General features: G+C 44.2%; 1 protein-coding gene across 12 annotated transcripts in view; it reads right to left on the bottom strand.

Moving 5' to 3' along the window:
* The window catches only part of FGGY (FGGY carbohydrate kinase domain containing), a 456,358-nt gene that overhangs the window by 198,495 nt on the left and 239,886 nt on the right, over positions 1–17,977 (bottom strand). For all 12 annotated transcript variants that reach the window (XM_032839762.1, XM_032839761.1, XM_032839771.1 and 9 more), the window contains one exon: positions 3,595–3,723. In XM_032839762.1, coding sequence (XP_032695653.1) covers positions 3,595–3,723 — 129 coding nt within the window. The remainder of the gene's footprint in view (positions 1–3,594; positions 3,724–17,977) is intronic.

Here is a 17,977-nt window from a genome sequence, read left to right as displayed (position 1 = left end):
CTTTGATCTTTATCCTCCTGTCCCTGGCTCCCTTAGTCCGAGAGCCCAGGGAGATTTCTCCAAAGCAGAGCGTCGACCCCTCCTACCAGTCAGAATATAGGGTCCAAGGTAGGTCATACCAGGTCAGCAACCAAAGGGACCATTACTGTCAGGGCCTGTTGGTGGGAGGCTTGCACAGCCTCCAGTTCTGACCTCCAGAGATAGATTCTGAACCTGATATTCAGCAATTTCTTAGCATGGAGTTCCTCTACCCATTTCTTGAGATTACTTCTGACCCCCACCGATACACTATCTAAAGCAGTGAATCCTGCATTCTGTTACCAAGTGCCAGACAAGGACAGTTAGGGCACATTTGGGGAAGGCACACAGAGTCCAGAAGCCTGAGGTTCTTCTCTGAGAGAAGACAGTTCTCCTAGTACACTTCTCACTACAGTAGAACTCGGAGAACTTCCAATGTGAAAGCTCTTACTTTGCGTCAGGTATTATGATTCCAGAGTGAGAAAACCAAAGAGAGATGCCTCATAACAACATGCCTACTATGTGCCAGCTGCTTTACCTACTCACATCATTGGCTTTCTGAACAACCGTGTGTGTGTGTGTGTGTGTGTGTGTGTGTGTGTCTATGCGGCGGGGGGCGTTGCTCTCTCTTCTTGCAGAAGGGGAAATGCAGGAGTGAAGAGGTATGCTATTCGGTCCAAGGAACAAAGGTAGAGAGAATAAGAATTTACATCCAGATCTTCAGATTCCATGTCCAGAGCTCTTACCAAAACATCACAATAGCTATCTCCAACCAGTATTATGAAGCAACAAACACGCAAGCCAGGAAAGAACCAACAGAATTTTCTCTTCAGAAGGCATGGAGTTTTGTCTGCTCTGTTGACCGTCATAACCCCCAGTGCCCAGACCAGTAACTGGCAGGTCTGCAAGCACTCGGTATGTTTCTTTAGTGACTATGCGGCTGGATGGTGGATGATCGTTCCAAGACCCTCAGGCCTTCGGAGGGCACAGGCAGGGTGAGAAGCAAAAGGAAGGTTCTGTTTCAGGCCTCCTCTCTTTCCCGGACACCCTAATCCTGAATTGGCCAAAAGGGGAGAGGAGGAAGTATCAGAAAGTACATGGAAGGACAGAACTTGGTTAAAACTATGATCTTGACTGACTCACAGTTGCCAGAGAAGCCCCTCCCTGTACCTTCCCAGAAACCGCTAGCACCTGTGCTTAGCCCTTAAAGAATCCAAGGTCCTTATTCTACCTTTCCATGTAAAGAACTTACCTGTGGAAAACCCAAGGGAAACTCACTAACTGATGAGCTTAATTAAAAGGAACAAAAAGCTTCAGCCAAAGCCTCAAGGAGTAAAATTCCCATCACCAAATGTCTCTGATTTAAGAAAAGGGCGGTGGGGGGGGTGTCCTGTAATAGCCTGGATTCCCCCACACTTTCTGAGTATCTACACACAGCAAGTTCCCTGTAGGGCACAGCAAGTGCTGGCCAGAACTGAAAAGGCGTGCTCTGGTTCGTCCCTTCCAGAGGTCTGGGGAACTGACAAGGAACCAGGAGCCCCGTAGGTGCAGCCCGTCTTTCAGCACACAGTGGTCCAAGCCCAGCACTCGGCACTTGGTTGGGGGGAAGAACACTGAAAAAGCATGATGGAGAAAGTTTCCCTGGACTCAAACGTGGTATAGGATGTCAGGATTACGAGGGGACAGGAAAACTCCCTATCTCTCCAGACCACAAGTTCTCTCTGTGCCTGCTCTCTGAAACCACAATCATGCCATTCTAATCAAAAGCACACACTGCTCACACTAAAAAGGGAGAGAATCACCCTTGTGTCTAACTCAGTATTATCTACCATTCAACCGACTCACATGCGTTACTGGCTGTTGACAACTTCTCAGACATTGTGTTAGATCCTGAACATGAAAAGATGAACAAGAGAGCCACGTTTGTAGACTGATGAGCACTGGCCTGCCCTGGATGTCTGTAGACTGTGTAGAAGAACCAGACACTGCTTATTATCCTGTTGCTTAAGGAAACATGAACTTCCACTCTCCAGGCTAAGGTCCTTTCACCTTATTCTTGCCTTGATGTGACTGTATTTATTTACTGAATTTATCAAGCACCCACAGGACCCTGATCCAGGGCTCAGCACAGGTGAGACAAGAATAATAATATAATGCCCTCAAGGAGCTCAGGGTCTGTTAGAAAAGACAAGCAGATAAATCAGTGATTACAATCCAGTGTGATCATTTCTCCACTAGGGGTAGATAAAAGTGTTGAAAGAAGTATAACTTAGAGATTTTTACAGTAAATCTGAGTGTTCCATGGAAGGCTATGCAGAAAAGAAAACCTCTGCTACAAATCTTCAAGTTAGAGTACAAGGTAGCCAGCGGGAGCAGCAGAGGACCAACCAGTCAGTCTGGGAAGAGAAAAACACACGTGTTTACACAAACTGAGTTCTGGAAGCACAGGTCAATGTAAGTCTTTGAAGGGCACCTCCAGCCTCTGATACAAAGTATGGGATAGGGTACATTTCCACGTTTCTTTGACTATGATCCATAGTAAGAAATTCATTTTCATAACGGGCCAGTATGCACATGCACTACACATAAAGCATAAACCTAAGTTCCATAAAAACAGTGTTCCCCTTACCGTGTGACACGTACTCTGATGTTTTCTATCGCAACTGAATCTATTCTGAAAATGCAATGCTCATGACCAACTACACTGATCGCATGAAGTCTTAACCATAATTTGAAAAACCAACAACACTGTTAGAAAGAAAGGCTAGGGGAAAAAAAATATGGCTATAGTCACGTGAGAGATATTGAGAATCTGTACACCCCCCTCCCAAAAAAAAAGAATGAAGGAAGAAAGGGAAGGAGGGAAGGAGAGAAGAAGGAAGGAAGGAAGGAAGGAAGGAAAAAAGAAAAGAAAAACAGCAGTAAGGATATAGAGGAGGAGAGAGTCATCACACTTGACTAACCCTTATCTCACTGTCCGCCTTCCTATTAAGATTTGGGGAAGAGACACCTTGGTTTGGTTTGGTTTTAAATTCACCGCTCCTGAGCACCATGTGTAGGACTCAGTTAGCATTTATTGGGTCTTTGAAGTAATGACCACATTTGAATGCCAGATGTGAGAGTTACTTAGGAGATGAAATTAAGACTACACTCAAGGAACTGGATATAGGATGGAAGCCAAAATTATGAAAACAAATCAATTAGACACGTCTGGGTTTTGGAGTACCTTTAGAAAAAAACATAGATAAGTCTATCACTACCATATATGCTAGCTGGAAGTTAACATTTCTTTTTCAAATTTTCAGCTAACCAAAGAACCTCCAGATATTAATTCAGATCATTTTTTCCCTGTTATTCTGTATGGAGAAATCAGTAAAATTATAAGTAAATCCTCCATTTGATAAAAAAATTCTATAATTCTATCCAAATGCCTAACTGTAAAAGGGCTTTCTGTTCCTGGATCTTGAACCACTTGCCCTTGATCCCTGCTTTAGAAACAGGAAAACAGTGTGTTCGGTTTGGAGAAATATTCCATTCAAAGCCGGTGTTGCTCACGCATGTGGAGTGAGCAGTTACCTAGGCCTCCTGCGTGGGCGTCAATCAGTGAAGCTGCCACAGCTATTCCAGCAGGAAGGCCAAGGTCCTTCGCTGCCTCTGGTGTGAGCCCATTTCCAAGAGAAGCTCCAGGAGGCAGCACTTGGTTTCCTGCGTAGACAGGGGGAAAAACAAACATCTGTCAATTTGAAAAACACAAAAGCAAACATAAGGCTTTCTTCAGGGAACCTCTCCGCTCCCTCCCCTCTCTTCTGCCTTTCCTCAACATCATGAAGATAAAAACCATGCACCCACAAACAGTCCTTTTTGCTCATTTGGTGACTTAGGTGTATGTCCTTGGTACCTATGGGTTATTCTCTGTGGTACTTTATAAAATCAAGAGCTCCAAGGCACCTTTCAAACTGGAGAAAGATTCCATTCATGGGAAATTCCAAAAGATATAAACACAGCGGCCTCTTAAAGACTAGGTTAAAATGGTTAAACTGTTCCAAACGGGCTTCCTAACACAGCAGCAGCTCTACGAGCATACCCTACACACACGCACTCGTGCATACCCGGTCCCTGATGAACACAGATTCCTAAGGAAGTTGAGAACATTTACTTGTATAGTTGCTTCCTGTCAGAGGATAAGGGGGGGAATTATTCTGTTCCAATAAAAAAAAGTCTGGAAAGTTTTTCTCCATTGAAAATGAGAGCCCAGTCTAAACCTTGCAAACTTGACAAGGCTGCTACTTGCACAACCACAGAATACAATCTGAATGGTGTTCTTTGGGGTTGTGCAACGCCGCAACCCTGATATTTCAAGTGACCTTGAACTCCTGCAGTCAGTCAGGCTTTCAGTTAAGAATTTATTGATTGTCTTGCTTTGTGTGGGCACTATGGTGCTGTAAAAGGCAATCCTTGCCCCACACCTAGTTAGGGAGATGAGATCAGGACCCCAAGAGCCATGTAAGTCAGAAGAGAATGAAGAAACCCATCTGTTCTCAGGTGTTTAGAAGAGGCTGAGTCCTTCCCTTCCCCCTGCCAAGAAATGTAAACTAACTATTTCTGCACTGCATATGTGGGTCCACCCCCACCCATAGATGGACCCACATATAATGCTCAGAGCCCTCTGAGCGCCAAGATTCTAAGATTCTGAACAGGCGGTCAGCAGTCTGCTCAGCTACCACTTGTTAATTGTTCCATGGAGCTCCAGGGGTAGGCTGAGGTGTTTCAGGACTCCTGGAGGTGGAGGAGAGGGTGGGGGCTGAGGGAAGCAGAAGGTTGAGTGGCTGACCAACCTCCTCTAATTAGAAACAAAAACCCCCTCCACAACACCATTTTTATCCATTTTAGTTAATGAGCTTCTTCTATAATTGAATCTGAAAAAAGTCTAGCTAAGAAAAGCAAGCAGAAGACTGAAACCCCTACAGTGCGTTCTGTGGCTTCAGTGCCCAATATGGTAGTCACTCAGCACGTGAAGATGGAGCGCTTGAAATGTGGCTGGAATAATGCCAAGGACCTAAATTTTCCATTTAATGTCATTTTAATTCATTTCAATTTAAAAACTGATACTCAGGGGTGCCTGAGTGTCTCAGTCATTAAGCATCTGCCTTCAACTCAAGTCATGATCCCGGGGTCCTGGGATCGACCCCCGCATCGGGCTCTCTGCTCAGCGGGGAGCCTGCTTCTCCCTCTCCCACTTCCCCTGCTTGCGCTCCCTCTCTCGCTGTATCTCTCTTTCAAATGAATAAATAAAATCTTAAAAAAAAAAAAAGAAACGAAAACAAAAACATACTCAATTCAGTTACTGAAAAACTTTGAATTATGTTTGAAACCACACTGGTGTGCAAATCTACATTTTCAATGTTAACTGAAGAAACCTAAGTATTTACAATGAAAATTTAGTGTCAGAATTGGGATGTACCAAGTGGCAAATACGCATTAGGTGTCAAAGACTTCATACGGAAAAGTAGAGGAAAAATGAATGCAAAATGTCTCATTAATAGCTTTTACATCAAATATACACTGAAATGATGTTTTGGGTGTTTTCGGTTACATAAGATACATTGACATTAATTTTACCTATTGCTTTTTACTTTAATGTGGCTACTGAAAAGTTTTAAATTATGTATGTGGCTCATACCTAGGAGATAAAGTCAGGATGCTCCAGTGATGGGGTGGAGGAGACTATCACTGTCTGCACTGCACAGATGCATGGGGAAAGTCAGTTTATACAGGGAAAGTAAATTCCCCACAGCCAAATGGCGTAAGTGTTGGAGCACAGCCCACGGATTCCATTCTGATGGGCACAAACCTGCACTCTCATTCATTAAATTACACAACAGTGTATGTATTTTTTTAAAAAATTTAGGTGAATGAAGAAAACAAGTGAAGTTCTTTTACATTTTTAAAGATCTTATTTAGAGCGCTAGAACATGAGGGTGGGGGGAGGGGCAGAGGGAGAGAGAGAGAATTTCAAGTGGACTCCCCATGGGTGGGGCTCGATCCCAAGACCCTGAGATCAGGATCCCAGCCAAAATCAAGAGTCTGGATGCTCAACAGACTGAACCACCCGGGAGCCCCAAAAGAAGTACTTTTGGAACGAACATTATGTTTAAAAAGTAGCACCGTTTGGAAATCATGCTCACTACCTTCAGAGTTTTTTTAAAGGGTTAATTTTCATAGGAAGGTAAAAAGCTTACACTTTCATCCCCGAGTTCACAAACATAATGGGTATAATTTTCATTAAAAAGGGGTGCCTGGGTGGTTCAGTGGGTTGAGCCGCTGCCTTCAGCTCAGGTCATGATCTCAGGGTCATCGGATCGAGCCCCGCATCGGGCTCTCTGCTCAGTGGGGAGCCTGCTTCTCTCTCTGCCTCTGCCTGCCTCTCTGCCTGCTTGAGATCTCTGTCTCTGTCTCTCTCTCTCTCTGTCAAATAAATAAATAAATAAATTCTTAAAAAAAAAAAAAAAAAAAAGAAGATTCTGGAGAGAAGGATTAGCAAGATGGTGTATGCTGGGAAGACTTCCGGGCAGTAGTTTAGAAAGGCTTCCGGAGTTTAGAAAGGCTTCTGGAGGACCACAGGTAGATTCCTCAGCACAGGCAGCATCTGGAGCAGAAGTCAAGAAAACAAAGGAGACGGCCAAACGAGCTGGGTGCGGAGGAAGAGGAGCTGGGCGTGGAAGGGTAGATGAGGCTGGAGTTGGAAGTGGGGATGGGGCCCGCACTGCCTACAGACGGAGGGGTCTGACCTCCATGATGAAGACCATCGTGAGCCTCTGGAGAAGCATTCAGGTTGGGGCGTGAGGTGCTGGGATTTGTGCACTTTCCCAGATATCTCTGGGACCACGCGCAGCAGGAGACAGACAAGGTCAGGGAGAACACTGCTGAAGCCATTTCGGTAAGAGAAAAGATGAGGACCTGCATCGAGGAATGGACGAGAGAGATGCAGAAATAGGCAACAGGAGAGATTTTGTGAAGTAGGCTGTGACAGGCCATGGCAGTCACCTGCATATGTGGAGTAGGAGAGCTACAGAGATGCCAGACTTGCGGCCCAGGAATGGGAGAAAAATCAGCAGACGGCTGCTAGCTGCCAGCTCCTTTGAGCCGCTGTTCCAAGGTGACCCCTTTCCCAGGGCAGCCACACCTGATGACTTAGCAAACTGGGAGGAGAAGGCCTCTGATGGGCACCACTCACTCCAGAGCACTCTGCTGGGCTGGCCAAGGGGCGTGGGACTGTATTATAGCTCTAATCCTCCCTCCACCCAAGCCCCCTCTCTCTCCCTTCCAATCACAGGGGGCAGCCCCTAATAACCACCTTGTACCCCCAAATCTGTCTCAGCATCTGCTGCCAGAGAAGCCAATTTAGGGCAGTCAGCCAGGCCTTCTCCTCGGGCCAGTGGTCCCGGAATGAAAATAAACATGCACAAAAATTTACATCCTCCTTTGAACTGGAACCGCGGCCTTCAGGAACAGTCTATCTGGACTAAAAAGCAGGAAGAAGCTTTGTTGATTTCGAGACCAGAAAGAAACAGCTTGGCGTAAGAGAAGATGGTAGAAAAGGAAGGACTCTCTGAGAAATCACCCCATCAGATCATGCTTTAAGTTTATCATCCAGGGTGCATCTGAGGGACTATAGGGGCTGTCAGAAGCAAGCTTTAGTATGCCTTGACAACTTTCCTGGAAATAATCCCCCTTTCGGCTCTTCCTTGACCATGAAATTAAGTTAATCACAGCATCCACTTCCCAGACGTGATCAAGAGCTCACAGCCTCAGCACCGGCTGTCTCCTAGCCTTTGTTCGCCTGTTCATCCATGCATCAGTGGTGGCCCCTGTGAATTTCCGCCCACCTGTGGGAACACTGACGTGCTAGGGCGAAATGAAAGAGGTTCACACAGGGCTCTGGGTAAACCAAGGCTCTCGGCCTCTCATCAAGGGCTCGGCAGGTGGAATATACATGGTATTCCCAGAGCACAGAGGAGGGGCAGTGCGTTGGCCCAGGGGAAGGCAGGAAATCCAGAGGAAGGTGACATATGAGCCTCATCTGGTAAGACAGGTGGCAGATAGCTGGTTTCAGAGCTAGAAAGCTCAGGGGAAATGGATGCCATTAGAGCAAAAAGCAGTTCGCTGTAGGGAGCCCTGAGGGGGACAGAGGGTTTGAGGCGTTCAGTATGTTGGCAAAAGGGGCACCAGGGAGGAGCAGAGAAGTATGGGTCTCCAGAAGGGGAAGGAGCCCCAACTACGACAGCGAGGCCCTGCCGGCCAACAGCTTTGAGTACCAAGATTTGTTTTTTAAGAAGATAAACCTGCAGTGGAGAAAGGCTAGAACAGGAAACAGTCTGTATCTGTGAAACTATCGAACCAACTGAAATGCAGGCTGTAAAACATGATGCAGAGTATGACTTCATCTTAAGAACAACAACAAAGGGGGTGGATGGGCTAGTTGTAAAAATTCATTACTAAGGGAAAAAGAAAAGAAAATTGTTTCTGGATGAAGAAATTATAACTATTTTTTTTCTTTTTACCAACCTTGTAATTTCTAAAACTCTTCTACCTTGAACACACATTCCTTGTGTACATTTTTTAAAGGTGTTTCCCCCACAAATCAGGGTAAATAAATCAGGGCACTCGTATCCAGAAAAATCCTACACAGCCATTAAAATGAATGAGGAAGAATTAAGGTATGAACTTGGAAGAAAGTTCAAGATAAATTTGGTGAAGCCTTCAAGACACAGAAGAGTGCTCAGAGTGTGATCCCATTTGTGAATTTTGTTAAAGTAGACCAAAACGCAAGCATGTCTACTTCCAGAAAAGTCCTAGAAAAGTATGCAGAATATTATTACAGCAGGGACTGGGGCCCAGGGTTGGGCACTTTCCATAAGATTGGTGCTTCCTTTCTACCATGACCTTGTATTTCCTTTGTGATCAAAACTTTAGCTTAAGTTAAAATAAAAGCAAAATGAATTTAAGGAGTACCCTTGGCACATTTTCCAAACCCTACTCATCAGCCTGAAGGCAGGAGAGGTCCAAGGACAGGTCACATCTTTTCCCGATTTGGCTGGCTTCTGTCCCTATCAACACACACTCACATTGGGGTATAAAAAAGTAATCACTCTGAGGGTTTGTGGGCTCATGTCCACTGAATTCCTATTCAGACGGGCAGATGCAGTGGGAGCGGTCAAGAGCTGGGGCCTACAATTATCTGGTGGTTGAAGTCCCTCTCCACAGGCGGGGGCTACTATTACACCAAATTTTTCCCTACCAGTTTTTCAATTATCTATGACTAATGAGCACTTTGGGAACAGTTTCAGACACACACATAATCCTCCTTCCTGACGTCAGCAGCAGCAATTAATGACTGTGTGGATTGCTGGGAGACAGAAAATGCATTATAATGGTCAACAGAAATGTTACCCTCTCCAGGAAGAGGGAGATGGGGGAGGGGCATCGTATTAACTGGAAGGTTCAGTGTTCTTTTGTATCCCTACGCACAGGAGATGAAACCCAGGGTAAAAGTTGGTTCATGTCGTTGGAAATGTCAGAGAGAGGTTTGGGCACTGGTGGCATGCAACCCTGGTTCTCCTGCACTTGACACCAGGGCGCTGGTCCCTGTTCGGCTTTGCCAAGGTCAACAGGCCAACCAGACTGGCTGGGACAGTGCTGTCACCTGGCCCTGCCAGCAGGTGAGGCTGTCCGAGTGTTTTGGGACTGAAGCCACTTTCAATCTGGTTTAGGAAGGGAGCAAAAGATACAAATGTAGTAATCCAAAGCAGCACCTGCATCCCACTGTTTACAGCAGCAATGTCCACAATAGCTAAACTATGGGAAGAGCCTAGATGTCCATCGACAGATGAATGGATAAAGAAGATGTCTCACACACACACACACACACACACACACAGGACTATTATGCAGACATTAAAAAAGGTGAAATCTTGCCATTTGCAATGACATGGATAGAACTAGATGGTTTTATGCTAAGCGATATAAGCCAATCAGAGAAAGACAATTATCATATGATCTCACTGATACGTGGAATTTGAGAAACAAGGGAGAGGATCATGGCGAAGAGAGGGGGAAAAAATGAAACAAGACGAAACCAGAGGGGCACCTGGGTGGCTCAGTGGGTTAAAGCCTCTGCCTTCGGCTTAGGTCATGATTCTAGGGTCCTGGGATAGAGCCCCGAATCGGGCTCTCTGCTCAGCGGGGAGCCTGCTTCCTCCTCTCTCTCTGCCTGCCTCTCTGCCTGCTTGTGATCTCTGTCTGTCAAATAAAAAAAAATTATATTAAAAAAAAAAAAGACAAAACCAGAGAGGGAGACAAACCATAAGAGACTCTTAATCTCAGGAAACAAACTGAGGGGTGCTGGGGGTGGGAGGGTGGGATGGGTTGGCTGGGTGATGGACATTGGGGAGGGTATGTGCTATGGTGAGCCCTGTGGATTGTGTAAGCCTGATGAATCACAGACCTGTACCTGTGAAACAAATAATACATTATATGTTAATTAAAAAAAAACAGGAGCGAGGGAACAGAAACAGGATTGTACTCTTACACTGTCCAACACTAGGCTGGAGTTATCTTAAGTTATGTTAATACATGGCAGTGTACGTAAGGTTGCCATTTCATGCAGCCACCCTCTGGGCTGGGGTGATGTCACAGGTGGTTACGACCCAGTCTGACTCTGGTTGAGCTCCAGCCTTTGGGGAGATATGAACGCTCACCAAACAAGACAAAATAGCATCATGTGCGTATGGCAGGCAGTAGACTGGCTACTGATACTTTAAAAGAACGGACAAGATTAGGGGCTTGACCCATACTCAGTACCTAAATTCCTCTGTAGAGATCTCCATTTGGGTGGGTTAGATCAGGGAGCCTTCTGGAACCACAACTAATAGAAGACTGAAGGACATTCTGGTAATTCTTGCTCTGGAATAGGAGTCACACACATCCACAACTATTCACTCAATCAGGGAAAGTCACAAACAACTCAAATCTGATATGCTCCACCACCTGTTGAAAGACAACTCCTGAAACGTTAATTTGTCCATTGCCCTTCATTTGCCTTCTAAAAACGACCTCATTTTAACTAGAAACTAAATTACTTTCAATTATTAACTAAATGTAAAACTTTCTGATGATAGTTTCATCATTCACTATTTATTGCAGAAGTGTTTACTGAGTACCTACTATGTGTCAGGCATTGATGTGATGCAGAAAAGGCGTTAAGGAACTTCTCCATCTGAGAAGTTCCCCGCCCTCAAAGGGCTTACTTTTAGTAGACATAGGATTCTCATCCAACAGCTCTTCTGAATTACATATGTAAATAATTTTATCTTCTAAGCTCTTCCATAGTGTGGAATAGTGTCACAAATCTTTGTATCTCTTGTCTTATATTTTGACCTACAGGTGGTATTTAATAAGCATATCACACAGTTTAAATCAAATTTTGAATGACTGTTACACTATGTTTTGTTTTTTCCCCATGCTTCTCTCTTCCTCTCTCTCCTGCTAAACACAGAATTACTCAAAGATGGTTTTATTTCTCACTGCATTCAGGTCCCCTCCCCTCCAGGACACAGCAGTGTCTAGAACAGTTCTCAGTAATATCCATTCAACTGAATTTATAGCTTTCTTAAAAAGAGAAGGCCACAGACATAGATCAATCAACTTAGATAAAAATGTTAAACACACACACACACACACACAACGATCCTGCACATCAGCTAGGAGAGTAAAGAGAAAGGGAATGTTTCCTAACATAATCCCACCAGTAACACATCCTCACCTCTCAAACTCAGAGACAATGTAAGGTATCAAGATCCAGGGGTATGCTTAGAAAATGGGGACCAGCAGGCTCACATCTCTCACCAAGCACCCAGATGCGATGGTGCCGAGACATTGTGTACATCACCATTTAGTGGAACAGTGGCTCTCAAATTCTCCTTGCCTGGTCAAGTCTGTTCAGGGAGTGGATGGTGGTGATCCTACAGGTGAAAAGCCACAGGTCTCATTGCCAGGTGGGTCTGAGGAAGGCAGGATGGACACCAGGCCAGGTGTCTGGACTTGTTCTGACAGGCCACTGCTAATTATTATACAGGTCGGTGAGGCAAGGAGAGGTGCACACAACTTGTATTTTAGGAAGATAAATATCACAATGATAATAATGCCTGTTGACCAAAACCTACAGGCTTTCTGGTCATGTTTCTGGCATTTTTCAGCTGCTCTCACCTTTCATGCTAGCAACAGACCTCTGAGGCTGTATTAGAATCACTGCCTTGCAGCTGTAGAAACAAAAGCACAGAAGCGGTTATGTAATTTGTCCAGTCACCTGTCTGATGAGGGGCACAGTCAGGCTTCCGATCCAGGATTCTCAGATTCCAGAGTGGAGGATCTCCCTACTAGATCATGCAGATTAGAAGGGGCTGATAGTGGAGTCAGGAAGAATAATCCCAAGTGTTTTGTTGAGTCATGAGCAGAAAAGGAAGGTAGTTTCATTTGCAGAGGCTCTCCCGGTGGCTCATGTCCAGGAACAAACCCCCAGGAGCCATGAAATCCCAGCATCCTCAAATCTCCTAGCTCCTTCCTTTACTCCCTTATGCAGGTTCCAAAAACAGAGACCCTGGACTTTGAATGGCCCGTCGTGACCACTGACCTCAGCATCTTCTTTCTGCAGTAGAGAAAACCAAAGTCAGAGAGGGAGGTGGCCTCTCTGTGGCCACCCTGCTGGGGGGGCAGAGTCTTGACTGAAGACTGGGCCCCACTTTTCCACACCTCCTGCTGTGGCAATACTAGCTTGTACCCACCCCCAGCTGAGGCAAGGAGCTCACCGGAGCCAGGACTCAAAGTCACAGGGCAGACAAGAGGGTTGGCAGAAATCCAGCGGATTCCAGCGGTGTAGGCTGCCGATTCTCAACTATTCAGAGCTTACAGTGCAGGCTTTTCAGCTTGAAATCATCCACTTTGACACCCACAGTGACCTAATTCTCTAGATAATTGCCAATGCCCTAGTTTGCTCTCACCTAGCCTAAGGCCACCTCCAAAAGCCTTTCCTGGGTAGATCATAATTAATCACTTTTTTCCTCTATAACCCCACAGCATGTTTCTTGGAATTACATCACTCTGTTCTACATAATGACTTTTTCCCTTGCGCCTCGCTCTTCGGTGTTAGACGATAACCACCTTGAGGGTATCGCTCTGTTCACAGGAGTCTTTACAGGAGGCACGCGGTTTAGCAATTCCCGTCCGGAGGGGGGAGGCTTTGTGATGGTGGGTGAGTGACTTCCTTTCTTTGCTCCTGTTTCTTCGCCTGTAAGATGGCTACAGTATCGCTATTACATCATGTGAGAATCAAGCAAGGTCGTACTGATAAGGCACTTTGGATGCTGTCATGTGGCAAATGCTCAGTTAATAGGAGATACTCTGGTGGTTACAGCAAAAGTTCTGTGTTCCTGGTCTACGTGGTATCGCCTGGCATAGAACGGTCACTCGGTTCATTCGGGCTGAGTTTATAATGCTTGAGAAGAATCCTTGATGCTACAGCACGTGGAGATGTATATGCTTTGGGGGTCATGAGAGCAGACCACGGAGACTGTGAAAGCTGTTAAAATATTCACAGTGATGGAATTCAGTCTTCCAACACATAAAGTGTCCCCCTGTAGTCATAGCTCCATGGCATGTCTCCAGAGCGAAATGTTTTAAAAGTGCAGAAGGTGTTCTCTTTGGAGTTATTTTAAGGACTAAATGCTTGCTCCACAAGGAAAAATTATTATTTTGTCAGCAAAAGTCCTGACTGTTAAGATGACCCATGTTTTCAAGACCCAGGCCAACAGTTCAATCAGACAGTTCCCCTGCTTTGAGGGAAAGGCAAATTTGGGAAACAAAAATATTTTAGCTATCATTGTGCTTAAGATACTGCCGGGTTGAAAGCAGTAGTCTTCACGGTTTTGGTTGTTTTTGTTTGTTTGCTTTTGGTTTTGTTTTGTTTTGTTTTTTTCTGGAATCTACTAAAGAAGTCACATAAAGAAAACTGGGACTCACACAGGCACCTTCGTTTTTACTTTAGTTCCAAAGAGCCATTAAACACAAACATTAGTCCTGGGAGGCTCAGTACGTTAAATGTCTGACTCTCGATTTCGGCTCAGGTCACGATCTCAGGGTGATGGGAAAGAGCTCGGCTTAGGGCTCCGTGCTCGGTGGCAAGTCTGCTTGAGATTCTCCCTTTCTTCCTCCCCGTCCCCTTTGCTAGTGCTCTCTCTCTCTCAAATAATCTTAAAAAAAACAAAATCCCCCCCAAAAAACCAAACATTAGAATCAGGATCATTTCATAGAATGTTTTATCACTAAAAAGATAGGAAGGAGATGATCTCAAAATAAAGAACATTTTAAAAAATTAAGTACAATTTCCTTTTATGACCTAATTTTCTCATCCTAGCACACATCCCTTTGTCAGGGGCCAGCGTTGGGTCTCTAGTCTAGACTACTGTTTGCAAACTGCTAGATTACAGAATACTAACAACCTCCTAACAAGGGGCTCAATCTACAGGATACTGAACCGCATGCTCTCATGTGGAAAAAGTCAGTGGGTCCGGTGTTCACCACACAACACCAAACATCTGGTGATTTGAAGACATCTGGGGCTTTTTTATCATGTAGACCAAACATGATTCAGGTAATTGACCAAATTTTTCACTTCCCAACCAGATGTCTTACTTTCATATAAATGAAGCCAATCTTGTACTTTCATGTGCAAATAAGCTAGACAGAAATTCACCCCTGGAGGGCAGAATTAATTGCTCATTCTCAGTGAATACTAAATTACATATTATTTTTTTCCCATGATTCTACCTTTGAAAAAGGTTTTCCACTCTTGCTTCAAAAGCATATATTTCATCTTAGAAACATTCTGTCTTTTAAAATGTTTGTTCCTCTTTGTGTCTTTTACAGCAAGGCAGTGTGCTATAATGAAAAGAGTGTGGTCTTAGGAGTCTGAATGAATTGGGTTCTAATTCTATGCACACCGCCCTACCCCCAATCTTTTAAGGGCCTTGGAAATAGTTACTTAAACTCTCTGAGTTCAGTTTGTTTTGCAGTTATAAATCATTAAACCCATCTCTAAGGGACACCATGAAGATTTAAGACCATTCTTTCATTCTTGTGATACGCATCAGGCACTCATTCTACGTGCCTGTCGCTCAGAGACAAACAGAGAGCCACCAAGCTGTCCTCTGCGAACTGTCAAGACACAGGCAGGTGCTCCAAAGGGTGTGCTAGAAAAGTCACGCTTCCCTATGCTGAATGGCAACATACTGTCCAACAAAGGCAACACTTTTATTTAGGATTTTTAATAAAAGTATAAGCAGCTTCAACCACGGATCATTTTTAAAGGAAGTATCCAATTAATAAAAAGGAAGGACCTGTCTGAAACCTTTCCTCTTCTTGTACTGTTTTCAAAGACAGACTGGGATTTGCTCTCATGGTATTTGTTTAAAGAATTCATGTGGTTATCAATGACCCTCCACCTTCTATGCCGTTGTCCTGACAACCAACCATTTACTAGACAGAATATGGAAAGCAGACGACAATGTATCCCTTCAGTCTGGTTTAGTAGGTAAAACTCAACAGTACAGAGACAATATTCAAAAGACCAAGGTCTTTGTGCATAAGATCCTTCAAGGGGAAATAAATACATAGATATGAACTTAACAAAGGAGACAGCACTGCATAAAGAACTCAACAAGGCGAGGAGAGGCTGCCATGTGGGACCTCACTTCTGGCTTAAGAGCCCTTTGTGGTTCAGTAGCCAGGCTACAATAAACACAGCACAGAAAGACAAAGGGCTAAGTTTGTTGTTGCTATTGTGTTTATCTTGAGATGTTAGATTCTTTTATCACCAACGCCCAGAAACATCTCAAATATATGAAGAAATGAAATGCGACTATGGTTTTTAAACTTTCTTCCAATGACCAGAGTTTTTTGTTTTTTTTCCCCCAAAAGGAATCTCTCACAGAATCCTAGCCTACAAATCTGATCTAGTTCAAGGAAAGAAGGAAATGTCCAAGAGCAATGTGCCTTAGCACTGACGCTTGAGGAACACAGATATAAGGGGCTGAGCAACAGAGGTTTGAATCTAGAATTTAATCTATGGTAGAGACTGCCAATCCGGACACATGAAAGAGGAGAGGAATGGGAGTCTGGAGCTATGATACTAAGCCTCTTCTCTCAGGCTTTCCTGTAACACAGGAGCTGAAGAAAGGGAAAGTGTCCACTATTTAATCAGAGAGACCGTGACCTCACCCTAGGTGAAGGAGGACCTTGGCACTGCAGCATCCAAAGAAAGGAGTGGAATTTGCCAGTTTGGCATTTAGCCAAAATGTTAGAGTACAATCCCTGAAGCCCTCACCCACACGGCCATGCGAATTCAGCAGGGGAATATTCCAAAAATGATGCTCTCACTTAATGTCATTTAAATCTCCAACTATGTCATCCGGTGTGTATGTTGTGCACTGGGGGAGGCTCATGCAGATTGTGGGGACAGCGCTCCAGTGCTAAGACTCAAGCTTCAAGCTTCGTCAATGAAATAGAATCTGATTTCTCCAGTTTTTGAGTTTCTCATTCTTCGGACACAAGACTCATGAGAATGAAGGACCTTAGGCAAAATGGAAAAGGAAGGCTGGCCCAAAGCCCAGAAGTGTCCCCAGCCATCAAATCCTTTCACAGTGGCCCCAGTGGCCGCTTCTAGAGGGAGCACTGAGGGCAGAGGGAGGGCGATCCAAGCTCCAAGAGGCTTCAGTGGATGGAGCTGAGAGGAGAGACCGATAAACCATGCAGGACTTCACCCTCTGGCACTGTCTCCAGGGAAACACTTAGGGATTGTACAGCCTCTGGAAGGTGAAAAAGGGTGGACATCCATGGAAAGGGGCATCCAAGAGGCCAGTCCACTGGGCCCTTGTCTCTATGATCATAACTGATTTTTTTAAAGACAAAAATCAAGATCACAAAGCTATTACTCAATGTGTTTTTCCTTCAGTTTACAAAGACAATACAGCTTCATTACAGATCAAACAGTACAAAAAAAACAAAAACAAAAAACAGGAGAAAAGACCCTCCCCTTAATTTCCCTCCTCCCAGAGATAACTACCACTGAAATGTTAGAAACTATTTAAGACCACCATGCCAAAATATAAAGATACACACATATTTAATTATAAATAAAAGGGATAATATAAGTATGCAATTTTATATTCCGCCTTTTGAAGTCAATAGTATGTCACAGACACCTTTACTCACCAATAAGTATAGTACATTCTTCTTGAAAATATATCATGTTCTGTAATTTGAAGGTACCATATTATTTAACCAATCCCTTAGTACTAGACACTTAGTATATTTCTGTCAAATTAAAAACACATACAGACTTAGTAACAAGTGGCTTAGTAAGGATTACTATAAGGAGGTAGAGGGGCTTTGCAGTTAGGGAGAGGAATTATTGTGATACAGAGAATGTTGGGACCAAAGATCTGCAAGTGTCTCAAAAGTTAGACAAACGGGTCTTTCTTTTACATAGTGGAATAAATAAGGTAAAAAAAAGTGTAGGGAAACGGAGTAAAAGAGTGGTGTGCTGGAAAGTAGACCAGAGAGTGTTTTATTCTGAGGTCAGTATATTATGAGGGAGGGACCTGTGATAGTTAATTTTATCTATCACCTTGTCTGGAAGTTTGGATCTGTAAGTTACAATTTTATCCCAGATATTTTGGTCAAACATTATTATGGATGTTTCTGTAAGGGTGTTTTAGATGAGATTAATATTTAAATCAATAGACTGAGTAAAGCAGATTGCACTCTGCAATGTGGGTGAGCCTCATCTAATCAGTTGAAGGCCCAAGTAAAACAAAAAGGTTGACACCCCTCCCCAGTCTAGGTCTCC

The sequence above is a fragment of the Lontra canadensis genome, unplaced genomic scaffold, assembly GCF_010015895.1.
Source record: "Lontra canadensis isolate GAN:19392208 unplaced genomic scaffold, GSC_riverotter_1.0 scaffold109, whole genome shotgun sequence".
NCBI lineage: Eukaryota > Metazoa > Chordata > Mammalia > Carnivora > Mustelidae > Lontra > Lontra canadensis.
Note: the sequence above shows the minus strand (reverse complement) of the source record. Positions and strands in the feature narration are given on the sequence as shown.